The 25884-nt window shown below is 43.5% G+C and overlaps 1 protein-coding gene across 3 annotated transcripts in view; it reads left to right on the forward strand.

The window, feature by feature from the left end:
- ap4e1 (adaptor related protein complex 4 subunit epsilon 1) overlaps positions 1-18258 on the forward strand; it is a 79162-nt gene extending 60904 nt beyond the window's left edge. For all 3 annotated transcript variants that reach the window (XM_080214045.1, XM_080214046.1, XM_080214047.1), the window contains 4 exons: positions 6433-7035; positions 7948-8138; positions 12862-13022; positions 16666-18258. In XM_080214045.1, the coding sequence (XP_080070171.1) occupies positions 6433-7035; positions 7948-8138; positions 12862-13022; positions 16666-16832 (1122 nt within the window). In that variant the 3' untranslated portion in view covers positions 16833-18258. The remainder of the gene's footprint in view (positions 1-6432; positions 7036-7947; positions 8139-12861; positions 13023-16665) is intronic.
- The last annotated feature ends 7626 nt before the right edge of the window (positions 18259-25884 follow it).

The following is a 25884-nucleotide window of genomic DNA, read 5'->3' on the forward strand; positions in this document are numbered from 1 at the left end:
GAAAAGTTGCAGCATGCTACAGTGCAGAGGGACCTGGGGGTCCTTGTGCACGAATCGCAAAAACCCAGTCTGCAGGTGCAGCAGGTGGTCAAGAAGGCGAATGGAATGTTGGCCCTTATAGCGAGGGGGATAGAATATAAAAGCAGGAAGGTCTTGCTGCAACTGTACAGGGCACTGGTGAGGCTGCAACTGGAGTACTGTGTGCAGTTTTGGTCACCTTATTTGCGAAAGGATATATTGGCCTTGGAGGGAGTACAGAGAAGGTTCACCAGGCTGATACCGGAGATGAGGGGCTTAGCTTGTGAAGAGAGATTGAATAGACTGGGTCTGTAGGGGGGATCTTAGAGACTTAGAAGATAATGAAGGGGCTAGATAGGGTAGAGGTAGAGAGATTCTTCCGGCTTAAAAAGGATAGCAGAACTAGAGGGCACAGCCTCAAAATAGGGGGGGGGGGGGAGCAGTTTAGATCGGAGTTGAGGAGGAACTTCTTCACTCAAAGGGTGGTGAATCTCTGGAAGTCTCTGCCCATTGAAGTGGTGGAGGCTACCTCGCTGAATATATTTAAGTCACAGGTAGATAGATTTCTGATAGACAAGGAAATTAAGGGTTATGGGGAGAAAGCGGAACTGATCCACTTCAGATCAGCCATGATCTTGTTGAATGGCGGGGCAGGCTCGAAGGGCTAGATGGCCTACTCTTGCTCCTATTTCTTATGTTCTTATTTGGCACCTAGTGTTATTATCGAGCTTTTTTGGATTGGATACCATATATAAAGTCTAAAGATCCAGTAATGTTGTGTGTTAATATTTATTTATTAGTGTCAGAAGTAGGCTTACATTAACACTGCAATGAAGTTATTGGAAAATCTTCTAGTTGCCACACTCTGGTGCCTGTTTGGACACACTGAGGGAGAATTTAGTATAGCCAATGCACCTAAAACAGCTCTTTCAGACTGTAGGAGGAAACTGGAGCACCCGGAGGAAACCCACACAGACATAGGGAGTACATGCAAACAGTAATCCAAGCCAGGAATCAAACCAGGGTCCCTGGTGTGGATTCAGTGATGGCTGTTGCCTTTGTCCACCCCAAATGTATCTGCATCAGTTCTTAATTTAACTCAGTCAACTAGGAGAAGAAGCTCCTCTCAGCTGTGCCTGAGCTAAAATGTCAATTAGAAATAACTAATATTCCCAACACATCCTTAAAGCATGTTGGTGGATCCACCATATCTTGTTGAATCTCAACCCAGTTTTCTTTGCTAATGCGTCGTAGTTACGCCCCATTTCCTATAAAAGATAATGGTATCTTCCCCCTCATCTCTTGAAATTCCAATACAACAATATGTTCAGATCACTGGCCTATTCAATTCTTAGAATGAGTTGTGCGTTATCCTGGTTTACTTACGTAGTAAGAGGGAAGGGCCATGCATTTCTGAAACACCTTCCTGTCCTCAGGAGTTCCATTGGACTTTGCAGCCAGTGACTCCAGTCATTCTCCTGGCATCAGTGCTACTAATCAAGCCAAGCTTTCACCATAATATTGAAGGTAATATAGTGGAAGACTGAATGAATCTGACCACTTAAGTAATTATATTTCCTTTTGAGATGATTCAAATTTTTTAGTTAGACCCAAAAATTATTTTGGAAAAGTATGTAAGGTGTAAATGGTGACTCCTCTGTTTAAAATTTTCCTGTTCTAAATGAGCTTTGTGCTACGCAACAACCCAAACCACATTTCCAAATAAAACCTTTAAAGGCTATTTTTGAGAATGTTGGCAGAATTTAACCTATGTAATCACTCCAGTGACTGGCCAAGAATCTTACTTTCACAGCTCCAATAATTGTTAGGACCAGTGGCTTAAAGTTTATCGTAAACACTCAAAGATGCTAACTGCCAAGGTTTCTTTCATATTAAACTTCAGATGTTGGAGTGCAGTGATATGGAAATATAGATTTAACCACTTTAATCCATTTTAGAATGGCTACAAAATCTGTTAACCTCGGGTCATAGAACACTACAGCACAAACAGGCCCTTCGGCCCACGAGTTGCGCCGAACACATCAACACCTATCTATAACCCCCAATCCCATAAAACCCCATGTACTCATCCAGAAGTCTTTTAAAAGACCCCAGCGAGTTCACCTCTACCACCACTGACGGCAGCCGATTCCATTCACTCACCACCCTCTGAGTGAAAAACTTACCCCTAACATCACTTCTGTACTTTCCTCCCCGCACCTTAAACCTGTGTCCTCTCGTAGCGACCATTTCAACCCGGGGAAATAGCCTCTGAGAATCCACCCTATCTATTCCTCTCAACATTTTATAAACCTCTATCAGGTCGCCTCTCAACCTACGTCTCTCCAGGGAAAAGAGACCCAGTTCCCTCAACCTAACTTCATAAGGCATGCCTCCCAGTCCAGGCAACATCCTTGTAAATCTCCTCTGTACCCTTTCAATAGCTTCTACGTCTTTCCTATAGTGAGGCGACCAGAACTGTGCACAGTAACCAAACCTGTTTCAAATTTTGTCACATTCCTGACTGACTTCATGACCTTTCAGGATTATAGTTAATAACTATGCAGCCAGCTAACAAAAACACCCTTTTCTCTGGAATCATAAACACTTTTAATTTTTTGTAATGTTTTAGAATGAAAAATGGTTTTAAATTATGCTTCAAGAATGTTTATATTTATACATTTAATTCCATTCCATGAGTACTTTGTCTTGGGGCAGCTCCTGGACTCATTGCTGATGCTTTATTCTGAGCCCTGTTTCTTGGCAGCCTTTGTCAGTGGTTATTTTTCATTGCTTTCCATTCTTGGGACTGATCTTACTGCAACGTCAAAGCCTACCTCAACCAGAACTGGAATCAAACCCTCACTGTTGATGCTATTCTGAACTATACACTATCCAATGAGCCAAACTCTTTAAAAATTCAATTATAGGATGTGGGTGTCATTGGCTAGGCCAGCATTTATTGCCCTTCAGAAGGTGGTGGTGAGCTACCTCCTTGAACTGCTGCAGTCCCTGTGCTGTAGGTTCAGGATTCAGGAGGGAGTTCCAGGATTTTGTCCCAGCAACAGTGAAGGAATAGTGGTACATTTCCATGTCAGGTTGGTGGGTGACTTGGAGGGGAACTGCCAAGTGGTCTAGGTATCTGCTGCTGTTGTCCTTCTGGATGTTGGAGGTCATGGGTTTGGAAGGTACTGTGTAAGAAACCTTGGTGAGTTCCTCCAGCACATTTTGTGGATGGTACACAAAGCTGCCACTATTCCTCAGTGGTGGAGGTATTGAATATGGAAGGGGTAGCAATCAAATGGCTGCTTTGTCCTGCATAGCGTTGAGCTCTTTTAGTGTTGTCCATCCAGACAAGTGGAGAGTTTCCATCACGCTGCTGTTTTGTGCCTTGCAGATGGTAGACAGGTTTTGGGAATCAGGTGAGTTACTTATCATAGGATTCTTAGCTTTTGACCTGCTCTGGTAGCCACAGTAAGTGGCTTATTCAGTTTCCGGTCAATCGTAACCCCACAAGATGATAGTGGGCTGAGCAATATGTGTGTATATTTGTGTATACACGTACATCAGGGTGGTCAAACCTTCTGAACCTTAGGGCTGCATCTCATCTGATTTTGATTTGATTATTTGTTGCATGTATTGGGATATAGTGATAAGTATTGTTTCTTGCACACTATACAGACAAAACATATCATTCATAGAGTACATAGGGGAGAAGGGGCGGCATGGTGCAGTGATTGGGTGGTCTGGTGGCACAGTGGTTAGCAATGCTGCCTCACAACACCAGGCACCCGGGTTCAATTCCCGGCTTGGGCCACTGCCTGTGCAGAGTTTGCACAATCTCTCTGTGCCTGCGTGGGTTTCCTTTGGGTACTCCGATTTCCTCCCACAGTCCAAAAGATTTGCTAGTTAGGGTGCATTTGCCATGCTAAATTCTCCCTCGGTGTACCTGGACAGGCGCTGGAGTGTGGCAACTAGGGGATTTTCACAGTAACTTTATTGCAGTTTTAATGTAAGCCTACTTGTGACTAAGAAATAAACTTTTAACTTTGAACGGAGCAGATGCAGAATGTAGTGTTACAGTCATAGCTAAGATGTAGAGAAAGATCAGTTTAATATTGTTCAGAAGTCTGATGGCAACAGGGAAGAAGCTGTTCTTGAGTCGGTTGGTACGTGAACTCAGACTTTTGTATCTTTTTCCCAACGTGCGCAACCTTTAGAAACATTTTTATTACAATTGCACGCACTTCTGTCAGGAAACAAGTTCAACAAGAATGTAAGTGCAAGTATAAAAATCTGAGTTTTATAGTACAGCAATTCATGTGTTGAAAAACAAAATCGAGTCCGTGTGCCTGTGTCCCAATACAGCAGATTCTTACATTTCTGCTTGCATGAAACTGTTTCCTCTGCTTCCAGGCGGAGAAGTTGGTGGTCTAGCAGTGAGAGAGTTGGCTAGGGAGCCAGAGAAAATGGCACTGAGGCGTCACGTGGCCCTCTAAGATGGGCGACAAACTATAAAAGGAATCTGGAAGGATTCATTAATCTTACCCCTTCTGCCTCCTGGTGCTGCTGTCTGCTCTCCTGTTATAACCCTTTGTGAAATCGTTTGCGGCCAAGGCTGCAGCCACCATTTTATCTTTGTTCAGTGCATGGGTTTCACAGCCTGAGGAATGAGCCGCACTCTGCGTGTGTGTCAAAGAGCTGCATGTGCCTTGACCACCCCCGACACACACAGTTAATTATAAACAAAAAGAGAAGATTCAAGTGGGGTGGGGTCAGTATTTTGGGGGCCACAACCTAATGAAACGTTTGAAGTCTGTGTAAGCTGCTGAAGTTTTAATGCAGCATTCAGTTCTCTCACTGGAGAGGGAATAGCTATTCCTGCACAATTATGGCAGTAATTGGGAATCCTGAGCAGATTTACCTTTTGTAATGAGATTTGCCCCTTAGGAGGGAGTCACGGTGGCACAGTGGTTAGCACTGCTGCCTCACAGCATCGGGGATTCCGACCTTGGGTGGCTGTCTATTGTGGTGGTGGACACGAATATTTTTATGTGTTTTGCATAGGTTTCCTCCGGTTTCCAACTGAAAATGTGCAGGTTAAGTGCATTGGCTGTGCTGAATTGTTCTTTAGTGTCCTAAGATTTGTAGTTAGAGGGGTAAAGGTATGGGGTTACGAAGATAGGGCAAGGGGTGGGCCAGGGTAAGATGCTCTGTCAGAGAGTTGGTGCAGACTTGATGGGCTGAATGGCCTCCTTCTGCACTGTAGGAATTCTATGGAAAATCAAAGCAAGACTTGAATGAGAAGCATTTGCAGAGTCCAAATATTGGAGATAGTGCAAATAATCCAGTGAGGTGATTGTGATTGTTTAAAGTTGATTTATTCATTGGTTTCACAAGTAAGGCTTACATTAACACTGCAACGCAGTTACTGTGAAAATCCCCTAGTCGCCACACTCCTGTTCGGGTACACCGAGGGGGAATTTAACATAGCCAATGCACCTAACCAAGTCTTTCGGACTGTGACAGAAAACTGGAGCACCCAGCGGAAACGCACGCAGACACGGGGAGAATGTGCAAACTCCACACTGACCCAAGCCAGAAGTCAAACCCAGGTCCCTGGCGCTGTGAGACAGCAGTGCTAACCACTGTACCGATTGTTTCTATTATTTGAATAAACCTCCAAATTAATTTAGTTCTCTAACCCTGTTGTCATAGTAACCAATTACCATACAAGATTTCATTTTGTTCATTGCTCATTTTACTTGACTAATGGATGCATATCACATAGTTGCGCATCATTTGCCATCTGTTCCAGAACTCTAACAAATAATAAAAACTAAAGAGCAATTTGAACATTATCCCTGCAGTTTCTATGAAGTTATACAACAGAAGAGTATTGCTAATTATCTCATTAAAGTTCCTGATAAATTATGAAACTGGCTTTTTGCTTTTGACTTGCCTTGAAACAAATGAGCATCATTGTTTTAGGGCACAGGAAGTGTGTTTTAGTGCCCATTATTGTTTCTCGGCCTTTTGGCTAAGATCAAGTGTAGTTTGGACATACTGTGCTTGGTTGAAGTCATTAGATTACATTTTAGCTTCATTTGAAGCAATTTTTAAAAGCGACATCTCGGCCTTTTGGCTAAGATGCAACTGAGATCAATCCTTGGAGGAGGAGCTATGCCTACTCCAATCAGCTTGGATCATGTAGATCAAGCCCAAGGCAGGAGGTGAGAGCCCTGTCTTGTCAGCTTGGATCGGGAATGTCCCAACTTGTTCAGACTCTGAATTGGACTTGAGTTGATTGAATTGGAATAAAAACAAAAAAAACTCACCTGAATAAGAGTAGTTGACTAATGCTTTTTAGCAAATTTAAGAAATACAACTTCTATATTTCTGCAATCTTTCTAGATGGGAAAAGCTCAGAGCACTACTCAGAAATTTCGAAGAAAATCCAAAGTTGTTGAGGGACAAAATAGCCACGAAAGGACGATGGGTGCACAGAATGCAATTGTTCCACCTCTTGCGGAAATTCCAAACCTCATGGATAATGTCCTAGAAAGGTGTAATCTCTTCCAAGAAAGTAAGGAAAACCTCTTAAGGAAAACCACATCGGATCCTGCAGAGGTCCCCAGTGAGGAGCCTGCCAAAGAATCTGGCAAATCGTGGACTCCAAGTAACAACTTGCAGACAGTCAGGGCTGTGCCTTCATCAAAGGAATCTGTTTCAGGCTTATTCGCAGATGGAAATTTTGACATTGTACAGCCTGCAAACTGCAGCTCTGCCCTTGTGGCTCGTGAACCTATCTCCGGTCTGACTCCAAGTTTACCTGTGGAATTAACTGAGCATTCTCATTCAAAGTTTGAGCTTGTTTGTGCCAATGAAAATATAGCTTTGTTTTCCTGTAAAGTTTGGAAAGCGGACTGTCTGCTAATAATCCTGTTTTTCACTAACCGCAGCAGTATAGAAGTTACTAATGCAACGATCAACATTGCATTAACTGATGGATTGGAGGTAAATATAATCTGGCTTTGTTACTTGTAACTAAGCAATTAAAATGTAATTTGCTGAAATTAAATCTTGTTAGTTACAATGCTAGCATTGAAGGTAATTAGAATTAAATTTTAAGTATCAAAGTTTGAACATTAAAGTTTATTTTTTAGGCTTACATTAACACTACAATGAAGTTACTCTGAAATTCCTCTAGTCGCCACACTCTGACACCTGTTTGGGTCAATGCACCCTAACCAGCGCGTCTTTGGACTGTGGGAGGAAACCGGAGCACCCAAAGGAAACCCACGCAGACACGTGCAAACTCCACATAGGCAGTGACCCAAACAGGAATCGAATCTGGGTCTCTAGCGCTGTGATGCAGCAGTGCTAATCACTGTACTGTCTGTAATTAATTGGATTTATGCTAAACATTACTTTAAAAAGCAATCCTTAATGCTGGTCATGTGAAATTCTGAAATAAGAGCCACAATTATATCCGGGTAAACTGCAGCTTTAGAACTTGGTCAACCATGTATTTGTGAAGTGAACCTTTGCACTTGTTCACATTTTACTACTTTTCCCTGGGATTTGCCCATCCCATTTGAGTTTTTTTTCTATTGGTTTCTCTTTGCTGTCCCAAGCTGTCACCATTCCTCAGCTGACAGATGTGCTGCCTGACGGCTTCATGCTGGAATTCTTTAGACTTTGATGTGGGGGTGGTGGGGTTGGTGGTGTTTATACTCCTCCTCAGGCTCACTTGTGGTTGAACGGATTGACCACAAATGTGGAGGTTCATTTGCAAATCGACCTCCTGCAACAACTTTGTTAGATCCCATCTTGCCTGATGCTGTTTTTTTTTAAATGTGATAGTGTTGTGTATTTATAATTTTCATGTTAACAGCTCCACTTTCTAATGTCTTTACTACTTTGCAGGCTCGTGAAAGCACAGACTTCTCTTTTCCACTGGTGGAATCCCTAACCACAGTCAGATGTCAGCTCTGTTTACAGATGACGAAACCTTGTGCCCAGGTGCTACTTACAGGGTGTGTTATGTATCATCTAGAATCTAGTCAATGTACCCAGGAGGACTTTGCACTCGGTCTATTCTTAACCGATTTCATCAGGTACGAGACCAATATGCAGCAAAAAGATTGTTTCTTAAAAATTGGTTCTTGCAGCAAAATGATTAAAGTTTAAAGTTGATTTACTTATGTCACAAGTAGGCTTACATTATCACTGCAATGAAGTTACTGTGAAAATCCCCTAGTCGCCACACTCCAGCGACTGTTTGGGTACACTGAGGGAGAATTTAGCATGACCAGTGCACCCTTTGGCACTGTGGGAAGAAACCAGCGCGTCTTTCACACTGTGGGAAGAAACCCGAGCATCCTGAGAAAACCCATGCAGACATGGGGAGAATGTGCAGACTCCTCACAAGTGACAGTGACCCAAGCCAGGAATCGAACTCAGCTCTCTGGCGCTGTGAGGCAGCAGTGCTAACTGCTGTGTCAGAATTGCTGCAACTGTGAGAGTTTGTTCAATACACATTTGAATGCCCTTTGCAGTTTTAAAAATATAGATGTATTCTATTGGGATATTTACTGAAAGTGTTTCAGTGCAGAATCGTGGAATTATTGTGCTGCAGAAGGAGGCCATTCAGCCCATCATCTCCATACCCCTGCACATTGTTTCTATTCAAATAATGATCTAAAGCTTTCTTGAATGCCTCAGTTGAACCTGCCTTCAGCACACTTCCAGACAGTGCATTTCTCATTGTTGAAGTTGAATTGAAAATATTTGTTGAAAGTTATTCATATCGCAGTTCGTCAATGCGGATGTTCTTGACAGTTGGGCCTATGCTCATCATAACAGAGTATCTGTAACTGAAGGTTCAAAACCAACTGTCTATAAAAAGTCCTGAATAAATTGAGCTTTAGTATCAAATTCCAGGTAATATGAGAATTAGCTTGCTATGATGTAGGTGAGGGTGGTAGGTAGCATTTGGCCCTTAATTATCTGTTCCATGTTGCTCTAGAGCCCCTGTCACCATCCTCTGGAGAACACAGTTATGTGAACTACCATCTTTGGGCCCACGTTTTGTTTGTTGGACGATTAAAATATTTGCCCTTATTTGAATGGGCTAGTTATGAAAAAGCATCTGCCCAGAAATATCAAGGCATGCTGCCTCTCTGCTGACGTGAAGGACATGGTGAGGCTCTTCTGAAACCAAGTGCCCACTCACCTGCCATCTATTGTTACTGGCCAAATTCTCATAATCATGATCCAGACAGTGAAATTAAAACACCATGGGGGCGACTCAAGTGTAATAAATGCTGCAGGTGTTTCCCTATGTACTGATACTCTCATTTAAGGGGAATTGTATTGAAATTAACCATACTTACTTTCAGTCATTTTTTTGCATGCTGATGAAATCAACATTTAAGAAACCCACCAACTGGTTCAAACATCATTTGCGATTTTTGACTTGTTCCCTTGATTTTCATGGAATCCTTCAGTGCAGAAGGACGCCATTCAGCCCATCAAGGCTGCACCACAACTATCCCTCCCAGGCCCTATTCATATAACCTGCTAATCTCCCTGACATTAAGGGGCAATTTAGCATGGCCACTCAACCTAACCCAACACATCTTTGGAGTGTGGGAGGAAATCCGCAGACACCAGGAGAATGTGCACAGGAAACTCCACACAGACAGTGACCCAAGGCTGGAATCAAACCCGGACCCCTGGCGCTGTGAGGCAGCAGTGCTAACCACTGTGTCACAGTTTTGCAGAGTGACATTCATTGAAACCTCACAGTTTTCTATTAGAGCAATGGACGTTAGCTTAAACTGCTGTGTTTTTCCAAATAATGAACAAATTTTTTATGAGGAGATGGTACTTGGAGCCTTGATGCTCCCACACGGTAAGAGGGCAAAGAATAACTGAAGGAAGAATTCTCTTGAATCACGTTGACACCTCAACAGCCAGTTTCAGATGAAGATGGTTGACATGTTTGGACCATCTATTAAAGATAACCATGTCTGGTTATCTTTAAATGAGGACGTTAGTACTCAGAAGTATCTATACTTACTCTGTCTTTTCACCTCTCGGGTCTGGACGGTGGATGCCAAGAGGTTGTTTCACTTTGTGGCTGAGACTATCGGCAGAGGGCATAATCTCAGAGCAAGATGTCACCCATTTAACACCAATGAGGAGGAATTTCTTCTCTGTGGATAGTGAACCTATGGAATTTTTTAACACAGAGGGCTATTGAGGCTGGATTATTAAGTATGTTCAAGGCTGAGAAGATTCAGTGTTCAGTGCCGGAAGATTGGAAAACGGCTAATGTAACGCCGTTGTTTAAGAAGGGTGCCAGGCAAAAGGCAGGGAATTATAGGCTGGTTAGTTTAACGTCTGTTGTAGGTAAAATGTTAGAATCCGTCATCAAGAAGGAAATTTCGAGGCATCTTGAGGGGAATTGCTTGATAGAGCAGACGCAGCACGGTTTCGTTAAAGGGAAGTCGTGTCTGACAAATTTACTGGAGTTCTATGAGGATGTGTCGAGGGCGGTGGATAGAGGAGAGCCGGTGGATGTGGTCTTTCTGGATTTTCAGAAGGCGTTTGACAAGGTACCTCACAAGAGGTTATTGCAGAAGGTCAGGGGACATGGAGTTGGGGGTAGGGTGTTAGCGTGGATAGAGGATTGGTTGCCAAATAGGAGGCAGAGAGTGGGGGTCAATGGGTGCTATTCGGATTGGCGGATGGTGACTAGTGGGGTGCCCCAGGGGTTGGTGCTGGGGCCTCAGCTATTTACCATTTATATAGATGATCTGGAGGAGGGAACCGAGTGTAGGGTGTCGAAATTTGCTGATGACACCAAGATTGGTGGAACGGCAAATTGTGCGGAGGGTGTGGAGAGTCTGCAGAAGGATCTAGATAGGCTGGGCGAATGGGCCAGGAAATGGCAAATGGAATTTAATGTTGGCAAGTGTGAGGTGGTCCACTTTGGTAGGAATAATGGTAGGAAGGATTATTACTTACGTGGCGAAAAACTGCAGCAGGCGACGGTGCAGAGGGACCTCGGGGTCCTTGTGCATGAGTCGCAAAAACCCAGCTTGCAGGTGCAGCAGGTGGTCAGGAAGGCGAATGGGATGCTGGCCTTCATAGCGAGGGGGATTGAATATAAAAGTAGGGAGGTCTTGCTGCGGCTGTATAGGGCATTGGTGAGGCCGCAGCTGGAGTACTGTGTGCAGTTTTGGGCGCCATACTTGCGCAAGGATATTTTGGCCTTGGAGGGAGTGCAGAGGAGGTTTACTAGGCTGATTCCGGAGTTGAGGGGGTTGAGCTATGAGGAGAGGCTGAATAAACTAGGCTTGTACTCGTTAGAGTTTAGAAGAATGAGGGGAGATCTCATTGAGACGTATAAGATGATGAATGGGATGGATAAGATAGAGGTGGAGAGACTCTTCCCGCTCAGAAAGGATAGTAGGACTAGGGGGCACAGCCTCAAGATAAAGGGGGGGGGGCGGTTTAGAACGGAGTTGAGGAGGAACTTCTTCACTCAAAGGGTGGTGAATCTCTGGAATTCTCTGCCTGTTGAAGTGGTGGAGGCTGCCTCGCTAAATATTTTTAAGACGCGGGTTGATGGGTTTTTGATAAGCGAGGGGATTAAGGGTTTTGGGGAGAGGGCGGGAATGTGGAACTGAGCCACGACAGATCAGCCATGATCTTATTGAATGGCGGGGCAGGCTCGAAGGGCTAGATGGCCTACTCCTCCTATTTCTTATGTTCTTATGTTCAGAGATGGGCAGATTTTTAATCAGTAAGGAAATCAAGGGTTATGGAGATGAGGAGGGAAAGTGGAGTTGAGGATTATCATATCACATCAGTCACGATCTCATTAAATGATGGAGCAGACTCAATGGGCCGAATGGCCTGTCCTGTAAAAGCTTGCTCAGGTTACTCGAATGACAATGCATCTTTTTTGATGAAAACTGCTGGATAAAGAAGAATGCAGGGCAGTATTTACAAGACAGTGAATTCTTTTGTGCCTCTTAGAATCACGTAACAAAGAAGGAGGCCATTGTGTCATGCCAACTCTTTGATTAGTCCTCTTTCTCTGCTCTTTCTGTCTAAGGAGAAATTTCTTTAAAAAGTTTGTGAACAGAAACCCCTTTGTGCCCATGCTGGAGATGGCACAGTGGTTAGCACAGCTGCTTCACAGCACCAGGGACCCGGGGTCCACTTCTGGCCTGTGTGGAGTTTGCACATTCTCCCCGTGTCTACATGGGTTTTGTCTGGCTGCTCCGGTTTCCTCCCACAGTCCAAAAATGTGCGAGTTAGGTGGATTGACCATGCTGAATCCTCCCTCAGTGTATCCGAACAATCGCCGGAGTGTGGCAACTAGGGGATTTTCACAGTAACCTCATTGCAGTGTTAATGTAAGCCTCCATGTGACTAATAAATAAATATGTATTTGCCTTTTGAAGAATCCAGAAAAAGTGAAGATGATGATGATCAGATACTTTCTTTGGAAAAGTTTGTTTACAAAGATGGGATAATATTATCTTAGAAAAATTTTGTTTCCCTGAGCTTCCTTTCACTGCATTCAAAGGAAACGTTCTGGCTTCATAAGTAGGTGTTGAGCAGCCGCCCAAGTTGGATTTCTAATTGTTTAAATCTTGCACCTGTTAATAACTGAATAAAGTTAAGATGTTGCCCAATTATTTAGCAATGCACCAGTATTTTTCTGATGAAGTTACATGTAATTTGACAAAATGCATAGCAAGAATGAATGTACTCGCTTGTTCAGTGTTCTGCCTTCACTCACTTGTCTGTTTGTTCCAGGCCACTGAAACTATCCACTGAAGAGTTTGGGCACCTTTGGCTTTCACTTTCCAATGACGTGAAACAAAATCTAAGCTTTACATCTAATTCACCTGAAGCTTTAAGTTTGGCACTTCGCACACTGCAGCAAGAACTGAAGTTGCATATTGTGGATATCATAGGTAAAAGTTATTTGTTGCATTTTTTAAGTTTTTAAATTAGTGTCACAAGTAACTATTACATTAACACTGCAATCAAGTTACCGTGAAAATCCCCACACTTGCCTGTTTGGGTACACTGAGGGAGAACTTAGCATGGCCAATCCACCTAACCAGCACTCCTTTCAGACCGTGGGAGCAAATACACACAAGCACAGGGAGAACATGCAGAGCTCCTTCCTTGTTGCCATCAGACGTTTGAATGGACCTACCTCACGCTAAGTTGATCTTTCATTATACCTTAACTATACTTCTGACTGTATACGAACACACGTGACAACAATAAATCAAATTGACAGTCAGTGACCCAAGCCGGGATCGAACCTGAGTCCCTGTTGCTCTGAAGCAGCTGTGCTAACCACTGTGTCACTGTGCAGCTTCTTAAATGATATATAATTAGAACCGACATTGTGCATTAACCTGGCCTGAAAACATTTCCTGTTAAAACATTGTCAGATTATTTTTTTTTTCACTTCTGGCCAGTTTTTTTCCTTGATTCTTTAAATGTTGACTCTTTTCTGGCGAATAATTCTGAAGGCAATGGTTGTCCGCTAATGCCATGTTCTGTGACCTTGATTCATGTGACTGTTTGTTGCCTTGGTGACTGCAAGAAGGCATCACAAGAGCCATCCACATGTAGGCTGAAAGTTTAAAAATGCACTCTGTACTTTCGAAGTACTCCCAGACATGAGTTATCGTGCAAATCTAGGAGGAATTTCCCTAAGAAGCCCTGAATAGTTCATTCCGATTCATTTTAGAATACCTCGCAGCCTTTTTTTAATCAGTAGAAGAATTTTTGTCTGGGAGACCGGCCACTCCCAATACTGTGACATTTCTGTCAATTGACTGACAATGGGCAGAGATACTTGAAGCAAATTGAAATCTGAGTTTGTTTTTCTCAAGAAAAAAATCAACAAATTAGAAAAAACCAGCTACGAACGTTTTAAATCATGTGCATGAAGAATAAAGTTAATATGTTCACTCAATTTTCCCCCCTCCCCTATCATTCCTCCCCTTTTCTCTGCTTTCCCACCCACATTCTTTAAACAAAACTAAATAGAAAGAAAGAAACGGCATGACAATTTAAAAGTATTTCTACCAGCTTTTCCCCAAATATTTGACTAGATCGTTCTGTTGATATGGGTACATTTGGCACTGACCAGTTGTTCTGTGGTGGGTAGTGAACTGCGCTGACCTTGTCTTTGCCATCAGCATGGATGTTCTGTTGGTACCATTAACCTAAATTCTGCATCTGCAACTTAGATACTTAGCCAGTAGATGTCAGCAGACTATTAAGACACCACTGTTCGTTCAGAATTACTGCTTGAGAAAGAGACGACCATGTCTGAAGATCGAACCAGATCAGTTCTAAGGCGGGCAATGTAACATTTTTTTAACATATTTGGAAGTCTTCAAATGTTCAATTTTTGAATAACTTTCGCATCTGTTTCGTTACGGGTGCGTGCTTCATATATAGTGTGTACCTTTGTACACATTCCATCATCAGAAGAGGGGAGAGGAACTTTATATGCAAGCTGGTTGTCTTTCTGAGTGTGTTAACCTGTGTAAGCTCAATTAGCTTTTTAAAGTGTTTTACCGAACTTCACAAGGTCTCTTTTGATTATAGTTAGCACCACCTTATCTTGAAGATCTTAGCATTGGGGTTTGTGAAACTTGACATTCTCCACTTATTATCCTGCAGCTTCCTTTCGTAAAGGAACATGATGCTATTGGGCTGTCAGTGCATTGGAAGATTGTGTATGTAACATACTTATTGTGCTTATTGAAGGTTTACCTGACTTAATCAGGAAATTTGACTCCTTAAGCTGATCATAGAATCCCTACTGTGCAGAAGGAGGCCATTCAGCCCATCAAGGCTGCACTGATAACAATCCGACCTTACCCACAGAACCCCATGTATTTACCCTGCTAGTCTCCCTGACAAGGGGCAATTTATACATGGCTAATCAACATAACCCGCACATCTTTGTACTAGTATTTATTTGATATTAGTAAACAAATCCTTAGCGTACTCTCAATTTGCTTTCTTTGCCTTCTGTTTCACTGAAGGCATTTATCAATTTCAAATAACCTTATTCATTTTCAACAGAATAAGGGGGAAGTTAGTTTGATCTTGACATATGATTACAAACCACAGCAACACATGCCTTTGGCTAGAAATGCTGCACTCTGATCTCTAGAAATTAAAGGCTTCATTTGGAGGACTCTGTCATTTTTAAATGATAGTGGGATGCCTCGTTTTTAGTTTGCAATACAAGACTACCTTCCACAAGTGTCAATGGCATGGTCTGTTTTGTTGAAATATTATTTCACCTCCTGGATTTAAAGATGTCTTTTTTAACCTTCATTTATCGGTGGCATGGTGGCACAGTGGTTAGCAGTGCTGCCTCACAGTGGCAGGGACCTAGGTTCAATTCCTGGCTTGAGTCACTATGTGTATGGAGTCTGCACATTCTCCCCATGTCTGCGTGGATTTCCCCCGGGCGCTCCAGTTTCGTCCCACAGCCTAAAAGACGTGCTGGTTATGTGCTTGACTATGCTAAATTCTCCCTCAGTGTACCAGAACAGGCGCAGGAGTGTGGTGACGAGGGGATTTTCACAATAACTTCACTGCAGTGTTAATGTAAGTCTACTTGTGATACTAATAAATAAACTTTAAGTTCATTGATGCTGAGGCCAATTATGACATCCAACCGTTGTCTCAGCTGATAGCCAATCATCTTCAATCTTGCTGCTCTGCATGGTTTAGCCCAGGACAGTGGGTTTGACAGTGAGGACTGGAGAAGCCACCCTAATCTAGTACATTTGTGAAGTGTAGCTTGTTGACTGAGTTTTTAAAAGACAATTAGAACAAATGTATCATTGGCAATTAAGATGTTAACCATAAGGAAAGAGTTAAAACTACCACCATCCCATCAGTACAGGTGGAGGAGGTGGATTGTCGGAAAGTTTGCCATTTGAAACCACCTTCACAGCTTCCTTTTTTTCACTTTTCATTCTTGAGGGTTAGGGGCCAAACCCGGGCGATCGGGACTAGCTTACTGGTTTAAAGCAAAAGGTGGCATGGTCAAGTTGGGCCGCAGGGCCTGTTTCTATGCTGTAAACCTCTATGAATAGCCGTGTTCTGAGTTTTTAATTTAATATAGTTTTAGACAAGGTTTACATTTTATGATATTTGTTTATTACATTTGAGTTTTGGGAATTGAGGAGACGCGGGGCAAAATTATTCCTGATTAACCACATCATGGAAACAGCACAATTTATCCTCACCTCATGGCATGTCGTGGGCAGTCAGGTGTGAGTGAGTTTATACTCTCTCCTGGAATGCTGTGGCATCTTCCTCGACACTTGGCATGTTGTGGTACAGAACTCTGATTTAGACAGGAATGTGTTGGAGTAGTCTTGATTCAGCTGCTGGCGAACACGATTCAACCGCAGACAACAAACAGCAGCTTGCGTTTGAAACTGTAAGGGTGGCTGTAAAATAGGCATTGAAGAAAGCAAGTGGTGCCGCACACTGCAAATTGTTTTCACTGTGCTGGGTTCAAAGTATTTGTCCAAGTTGACTTTTTTCTTTTCTCTGCAGGAGCAGAAGGGATTGCGGCATGTCAACTGCTTTCATCAAACTCCTGTTTACTTCACTGTCGATTCCATGCCGGGATTTTATCAGTGTGGCTGCGATCAGGTTGCGGTGTCCTTCCAGACTGTTTGTTGTACGAATGCCAAAGGGTGATACAGAAAGTTCCACTTTAGCAAAAACCCCAAGCCAAAAATAAAGTCAACCAGCTTGCGTGAGTTCACTTGTGGCTTGCAGCAGTTGAGTAGATTGGCGTGACGGCAGAGCTGTTTGATGCAAGGTGTCTTGTTAAAGATCAGTGGAGATTGGTTGTTCTAGAACACTAACACAAGCGCAGTGGTTAGCCACATTGAGCTGCCCCGAGTGAAGAAGCTTTGCAATGCAGAAAGCTACCTGAAGCCGCAACTATTTAACCCATTTTTGTGAGGTCTTTGATTTGTCTTCCCGATGGTTCCTGTGAGAGGTGTTTCACTCTGATAAAGTTTCCAAAGTATTTTTTTAGAATGGAAATTTCAGTCGAGACTTTGATTTGTGTCGAAATGGAGCAGTGAAATTCTGCTGGAGGAAATTAGATAAAGAATTTCGCAACCAATTTTGACCATGTTGGGATTTGATGAAACAAATGCAGATTCTTACTTTTTTGCAAAAGCACTGGGATTCTTGGAATACTGTAACATGTTTACAGGCAAACTTAAAAGTTCTCATTTTAGAGTTACACCAAAGTGCATGAAAATTTTTTCTGCCTGTGATGCAACTTGAAGTGAGTTATGTACTGGTTATCTGCTCAAATACCTGAAGTATTTTGTACACAATTTTTGCCGTTGTCTTTTTTTAAATACTCAGAGCACTGAAGTGATCAAACCTGCATTCTTTCTAACTGAGCATATTGGATCTTAGTGGGTGGCACGGTGGCACAGCAGTTAATACTGCTGTCTCACAGCATGAAGGACCCGGGTTTGACTTCCTGGCTTGGGTCACTATCTGTGCGGAGCTGCATGTTCTCCCCATGTCTGAGTGGGATTCCTCTGGGTGCTCCGGTTTCCTCCCACAGTGCAAAAGCCGTGCTGGTTAGGTGCATTGGCCACGCTAAATTCTCCTTCAGTGTACCCGAACAGGCACCGGAGTGGGGCGACTAAGGGATTTTCACACTGACTTTCATTGCAGTGTTAATGTAATCTGACATGTCACTCAGAAATGAACTTTACTTTTTATTTGCTATGGTTAGAATTAAAGTATTGGAGTTGTAAAGGTATAACTCTGCACCAAGCAAAGGTTTTACTGCCACAGTGTTCAAACTTTTAACTCTATTTTATTACGAGAGCTTGAGTGGTTTGTTGCACTATAAGTGAGTTTTTGCTTCTTATTTCTTGCACTGTGGATAAGATGAGAGTAATAATCAGGTCAGCCCTGCATGTAATTTAATAGTGTTTATTGAAGACTAACCCAAGGCCTTATGTTTGTACAATACAATAGCTCAAGTTTATTTGTACCTGTGGTACAACCTCCCTATTTAATAATGGATAAATATACATTAAAAATATGACAGGTGTTTTATTATGGTTCTCATGAGCACCTGTAATTTAATAAATATACCATGTTTGACGTACCTTTTTGGCATATTACTGCATAGTTTCATCCTGTCTCTCAGTTGACAGCAGCAAATTGTAATTTGCTGTTTTTGATTGTGTTATGAATCACACTTTGAATAATTTCACCTCTGGTTGCAGCAGTGTGGGTGGCACAGTGGTCAGCACAGCTGCATCATAGCACCAGGGTCCCGGACTCGATTTCCCGGCTTGGATCACTGTCTATGCGGAGTTTGCACGTTCTCTCCGGTGTCTGCGTGGATTTCCTCTGGGTGCTCCGGTTTTCTCCTACAGTCCAAAAGACATGCTGGCTAGGGTGCATTGGCCATGGTAAATTCTCCCTCAGAATACCTGAACAGGCGCCGGAGTGTGGCAGCTAGGGGATTTCCACAATTTCATTGCAGTGTAAATGTAAGTCTACTTGTGACACTAATGAATAAACTTTAAAGCTTTAGATTCATCCACAGCCACGGCCAACCAAAGATTGATGGTGTTATGATGATGCGGTGCTCTTAAAACTGAAAATGTGGATGGCTTCTTTGCTGTTATTCAATTTTTGGTGAAATTTCTACTGGTTCTTCGACCATTCTTGTCCTTCCCTCTCCAAAGGCATGCATACAAGGCATAAATTATGTACTCAAAAAAAAAGTCTTTTCATTTGATCTGCATTATCTTTTTAAAGGCTTTTATTTAAATTCTGACCTTAATGATTAACACCAAATAAAAAGCAGGTTCATTGCTGTTCATCTTTTTGTTATTCAGTATTTTGCTAGTGCAGGTTAGATTGGCATAGATCAGTGCTAAATTTTACAGTCTAGCAGATACTGATGTTCAAATAATTTCATGAAGAGATTTGAGTCAATTAAATGTGTTAAGACACAATGTAATATCAACCTCGCCTAAGGGAATGACGGTCCCGTTTTCTGCTTTGTCGGAGCGTCAGTTTCATTAAATACAGATGAATAGAATGGTTGGTGCAAGTGAAATCAAATTTTTGATACCCCATTGCTAACCCGATTGACTTTGGCAACACAGTTTATCAACACGGTCGAACAATGATTGATCTGTGTGACAGTGATTTTTCTGCAATCAAATTTTTTTTGGATGCACTGAAGCTAGGAGTCACATACATTTATGAGCACTGGATGGGGGATCTTCAATGTCCATAAGATATAGGAGCAAAATTAGGCCATTTGGTGCATTGAGTCTTCTCTACCATTCTATCTTGGCTGATCTTTACTCAACCCTATTCTCCTGCTTTCTCCCGTAACCTTTTCCCTGTGACCTTTGATCCCCCCCTAGCAATCAAGAACCTATCTATCTCTGTCTTAAACTCAATGACAGCCTCCATAACCTTTTGTGGCAATAACTTTCATCTGGAGTGACTCACTGAGCTGGTCACATCCTGGGCTGCCAGATTGGGCCTGTGGCAGGTGGTGAGGGAGCCAACATGAAGGAATTATCTTCCTGACCTCCTCTTCACCAACCTACCTGTTGCAGATGTGCATTGCAGTATTGGTAGGAGTGACCAACATGCAGTTCTGTGGAAACTAAGGTCCATTCTTTGCACTGAGGATACCCACCATCATTGTTGGGCACCACCATACTAAATGGGATTGATTCCAACCTAGTAAGTTGTGTGGGCATCCATGAGGTGCTGTGGGCCATGCGAATTCTATTCAACTGCAAACTGTAAACTTATTACTGGACATATCCCTCATTCTGCCATTGCCATTAAGTGGGGAGGAGGGGTGGGCAGGGGGGTGTTGTATAGGATGGAACCAGTCCTGGTTCACTGAAGAATGCAGGAGAGCATACCAGAAGCAGAACCAGGCATACCTAAACATTAAGTGTTTACCTGGTAAAACTAAACACAGGACTGCTACCATGCCAAGCAATAGATGCAACGTATGATAGAGCTAAGCACTTGGTGCACAACAGCCGTGCAGTGTTGCCGCATTGTGAATAGCAGTGGACAATTAAACAACTAACCTGAGTGGAGGCTCCACAGATATTCTCCTCCTCAATGATGGGGGAATCCAGTGTGTCAAATAAGGCTGAAACATTTGCAACCATCTTCACTCAGAAGGGCCAATTGGATGATCCGTCATGGCCTCCTGCTAAGGTCCCCAGTAGCACAGATGCTACTCTTCAGCCAATTCGATTAATTCCATGTGGTATCAAGAAATGGCTGAAGTTTCTGGATACTGCAAAGGCGATGGACCTTATCAACATTCCAGTAGTATTACCAAAGATTTTGCTCCAGAACTAGCTGCGCCCCTAGCCAAGCTGTTCCAGTGCACCTACAACACTGGCATCTACCCAACAATGAGGAAAGTTTCTCAGTTATGTCATGTCTACAAAAAGCAGGACAAATCCAAACTGGCTAATTCCTGTCCAGTCGGCAACCTTGCATATCCATAAGTAACAAAACCTAGGCTGATGAGTGGCAAGTAACATTTATGCCACACGTGCCAGGGAATGGCCATCTCCAACAAAAACAAATCTCGCTGTCTCCCCATGATGTTCAATAGCATCAGCATAGTAGGATCCCAAATCTCAATAGAAACTTAACTGGCCCAGCCTCATCTTTATACAAGGTCAGATTTTGGGAATTCTGTGCCAGGTATCATAGAATCTCAGAATCCCTACAGTGCAGAAGGAGGCCATTCAGCCTATCGAGCCTGCACTGATTTTCCGACATATTCCCACTGAGGCTATATCCCCATAACTCCATATATTTGCTCTGCTAAGCCACTTAACCTGCACATCTTTGGATACTAAGGGGCAATCTACCATGGCCAATCCACCTAACTCGCACATCTTTGAATTTTGGGAGGAAACAGAGGCATCTGGAGGAAACCTAACACAGACGCAAGAAGAATGTGCAAACTCCACACAGTCATCCATGGCTGGAATTGAACCCGGGTCCATGGAGTTATGAGGCAGCGGTGCTAACCACTGCTGCTGTGCCCCCCATAGTCACCATCTGACCCATCAAAACCTGTCCACTATCTAGAAAGCACAGGTCATGGTAGCACTGCATGGGCGACACAGTAGCACAGTGGTTAGCACTGCTGCTTCACAGTGCCAGCGACCCAGATTCGATTCTTGCCTTGGGTCACTGTGTGGAGTTTGCATGTTCTCCCCGTGTGGGTTTCCTCCGGGCGCTCCGGTTTCCTCCCACATCATGAAAGATGTGCTGGTTAGGTGCATTACCCCAACAAGCGTCAGACTCTGGCGGCTAGGGGAATTTCACAGTAACTTTATTGCAGCGTTATCGTAAGCCTTGTAACTAATAAATAAACTTTTTACTTTAAAAGGTCAATGGCGTGATGGAATATTCTCCATTTGCCTGAGTGAATGCAGTTCCAACAGCATTCGTGGATCTCAACACCATTCGAGACAAAGCAGCCTACTTGATTGGCATCTATCCACCAGTTTAAAAATTCACTTCTGCCACCACTGATGCACAGTGGCAGGAGTGTGCGCCATCTACAAGGTGTACTGTAACAACTCACCAAGTCTTCTTCAGCAGCACCTCCCAAACTCTGAACATCTACCACCTGGAAGGACAAGGGCAGCAGATACATAGGAACACCACCACCTTCAAATTCTCCACCAAACCTCACACCATCCTGACTTGAAACTATATCACCATTCCCTCACTGTCCTGCAAAATCCTGAACTCCCTTCCTAACAGCACTGTGGGGTTTCCTACACCCAATGGACTGCGGTTGTTCAAGAAGCAGGCCTCACCACCACCTTCTCAAGGGCCATTAGGGATGTAGAATAAATGCTAGCTGAACTAGTGACACCCACATCGCGTGAAAGCCAAAAGTATATTTTTTAATTCTGCCTTTGAGCAAATGGTGAAGGAAGTGTGATCTAATTTGTTTATTTTGATTGTAAAGATATCCAAAACTAGATTTGCTATCTCAAGAGGAAAGAAAATTGACAAATATTTGAAGAAGTCAGGAAGTTACTTGGACAAATAAACTGGAAGGAGGCGCTCTTAGGGAAAAGTACCGAAGGAAGGTGGTGGATATTCAAGGAATGTTTGTCTGGAGCTCTGCATGACAACGTTCCGATGAGACAAGGAGGTTTTGGTAGGTCGCGGGAACCGTGGTGCACGAAGGCTGTGTTGAACCTAGTCAGGAGGAAAAGGAAGGTGTACAAAAGGTTCAGGGAACTAGGAGAGGTTAAGGATCTTGAGGAGTATAAGGACTGTAGAAAGGAGCTTAAAAGGGAAATTAGGAGAGCCAGAAGGGGTCATGAGAAGACCTTGATGGGTAAGATTAAGGAGAATCCCAAGGCCTTCTATAAATATGTGAAAGGTAAAAGGATGAGAAGAGAAGGGATAGGCCCTATAAAAGGTGAAGGGGGAAAGGTCTGTGTGGAACCAGAAGAAACGGCAGAGATGCTTAATGAGTACTTTGCCTCAGTATTCACAGTGGAAGCTGATCTGGGAGATTTTGCTACGGATTTGCAGCAGATGGAAAAGATTGAGTATGTGGATATTAAGGAGGAGGATGTGTTAGAACTTTTGAATTCTATCAAGATAGTTGTCGCCGGGACCAGATGGGATGTACCCCAGGATACTGTGGGAGGCGAGGGAAGTGATTGCAGAGCCCCTGGCGATGATCTTTGCGTCGTCAATGGGGACGGGAGAGGTTCCGGAAGATTGGAGGATTGCGGATGTAGTTCCTATTTTCAAGAAAGGGAACAGGGACAGCCCGGGAAATTACCGACCGGTGAGTCTGACCTCAGTGGTTGGTAAGCTGATGGAGAGGCTTCTGAGGGACAAGATTTACGAACATTTGGAGAGGTTTGACATGATCAGGAATAGTCAGCATGGATTTGTCAAGGGCAGGTCGTGCCTTACGAGCCTAGTTGAGTTCTTCGATAATGTGACTGAACACATTGACGAAGGAAGTGCCGTGGACGTGGTGTACATGGACTTCAGCAAGGCGTTTGATAAGGTCCCCCATGCAAGACTTCTTGAGAAGGTGAGAGGGCATGGGATCCAAGGGCCTTTGGCCTTGTGGATCCAGAACTGGCTTGCCTGCAGAAGGCAGAGAGTGGTTGTGGATGGGTCTTTTTCTGAATGGAGGTCAGTCACCAGAGGAGTGCCCCAGGGATCTGTTCTAGGACCCTTGCTGTTTGTCATTTTCATAAATGACCTGGATGAGGAAGTGGAGGGATGGGTAAGTAAGTTCGCTGATGACACAAAGGTCGGTGGTGTTGTGGATGGTCTGGAGGGATGTCAAAAGTTGCAGCAGGACATAAATAGGATGCAGGACTGGGTGGAGAAGTGGCAGATGGACTTCAACGCGGATAAATGTGTAGTCGTCCATTTTGGCAGAACCAACGGGATGAACGAGTACACTATCAAGGGCAAGAGTCTTAGTAGTGTTGAAGAGCAGAAGGATCTTGGGGTCCGGGTCCACAGGACTCTTAAATCGGCCTCGCAGGTGGAGGAGGTGGTCAAGAAGGCGTATGGTGTACTGGCCTTCATTAATCGGGGATTGAGTTTAGGAGTCGGGAGGTAATGCTGCAACTTTATAAGACCCTTGTCAGGCCTCATTTGGAGTACTGTGCGCAGTTCTGGTTGCCTCACTATAGGAAAGACGTAGAAGCTATTGAAAGGGTACAGAGGAGATTTACAAGGATGTTGCCTGGACTGGGAGGCATGCCTTATGAAGTTAGGTTGAGGGAGCTGGGTCTCTTTTCCCTGGAGAGACGAAGGTTGAGAGGCGACCTGATAGAAGTTTATAAAATGTTGAGAGGAATAGATAGAGTGGATTCTCAGAGGCTATTTTCCCAGGTTGAAATGGTCGCTACGAGAGGACACAGATTTAAGGTGCGGGGAGGAAAGTACAGAAGTGATGTTAGGGGTAAGTTTTTCACTCAGAGGGTGGTGAGTGAATGGAATCGGCTGCCGTCAGTGGTGGTGGAGGCAAACTCGCTGGGGTCTTTTAAAAGACTTCTGGATGAGTACATGGGGTTTAATGGGATTGGGGGTTATAGATAGGTCTATAGATTGGTAGGTGTTGATGTGTTCGGCGCAACTCGTGGGCCGAAGGGCCTGTTTGTGCTGTAGTGTTCTATGTTCTAAATATTTCCCTCTTGTTTGCGACAGCACAAAGATATGCGTTGAAGCTTTGCCACTTCTCTGGAGAAATAAGTTGTTGTGTACTCATTGATCCCAGATGTTTCGGGGCAAAACCAAGTTAATTTGGTTTATTAGCCCGGCTTGGAGATCCCACCATCCTGACACAACTGTATTAGAGCGGACTAAGTCTTGAGAAATCTCTTAGCTAGAGAATGAAGAATCTAATGCTAAGCCACAGCACGAAAGCTTTGAACATGGCTTCAATGGGAGACTGAGGCAATTTGGTCAGAAGTCCCAAGGTGTGTTGAAAATGTGCAAAACAATACAGCGGTAATTGAACCACTAGAGCGTTCTGCAAAATTGTACAGTATAGGCAGGAGGATATAGTGTCTCACTAAGAGGATCAGATAGGAACCTGTGCTAAAAACCAGACTAACTGCATTACTGCAGCATTTTCAAGGTAACAGGTATGTTTGAGAGTCAATGGTGAACACTAGTTTCCATAGCTTGAGAAGTCTACACTTGAGGATAATGGTGTGGTAGTTAAAAGCGTACCCAAGGAAAATGATGGATACCTGAAGAATGTTGTATAGTGATGATACAAGTTTGCAGACATAGACAATTAAAAATGTTTCAAGTGCCATAAGGATGCCATCGAGTTGTGAAGTTGATTGTGAGTAATCCAGAGAGCAACACACCTGAGAATTGTGACAAATGAATGAACACAGTTGTCTTTGATGTTGATGTACAGATATTTTGGTTTTGGACTGAAGATTTTTTTGTCTTTATAGACAAGGGGCGACTTGGTGGCACAGTGGTTAGCATGACTGCCTCACAGCACCAGGGACCCAGGTTCAATTCCTGGCTTGGGTCACTGTCTGTGTGGAGTTTGCACATTTTCCCCATGTCTGCATGGGTTTCCTCCTGGTGCTCTGGTTCCTCCCATAGTCCAAAGATGTGCAGGTTAGGTGGATTGGTCGTGCTAAATTGCCTGTGTGTGTGAGGGAGACTAGCTAGGGTAAATGTGTGGGGTTATGGGGATAGGGCTTGGATGGGATTGTAGTTGGTGCAGACTCAATGGGCCAAATGGCCTCCTCCTGCACTGTAGGGTTCTATGAGTGATCTATAATTCTTGTCTACCATGAAACCTTAATAACAACGAGCAACAAATCTGATTGATGTTGATTGTTGTTATTTAAGAACATAAGAACATAAGAAATAGGAGCAGGAGTAGGCCATCTAGCCCTTCGAGCCTGCCCCGCCATTCAATAAGATCATGGCTGATCTGTCGTGGCTCAGTTCCACTTTCCCGCCCTCTCCCCATTAGTTCGACAAAAATTGCAAAGGCAAAATATTGTTGAAGGAAAACAGTTTTGCACGCCCCAACTTTGTGGCTAGCATTTCATTAACTGGTGAAATAAAATTAATGTTATTGTGTTGCACTTGAAATGTCTCCCTGCCCCTTTAACAAAGGCAATGGTGGCAGAGACTCGATCAGAAACCGAGCAATTGAGCACTTAGACAACT

Source organism: Carcharhinus amblyrhynchos, chromosome 28, assembly GCF_965287045.1.
Source record: "Carcharhinus amblyrhynchos chromosome 28, sCarAmb.v2.hapA, whole genome shotgun sequence".
Taxonomy (NCBI): domain Eukaryota; kingdom Metazoa; phylum Chordata; class Chondrichthyes; order Carcharhiniformes; family Carcharhinidae; genus Carcharhinus; species Carcharhinus amblyrhynchos.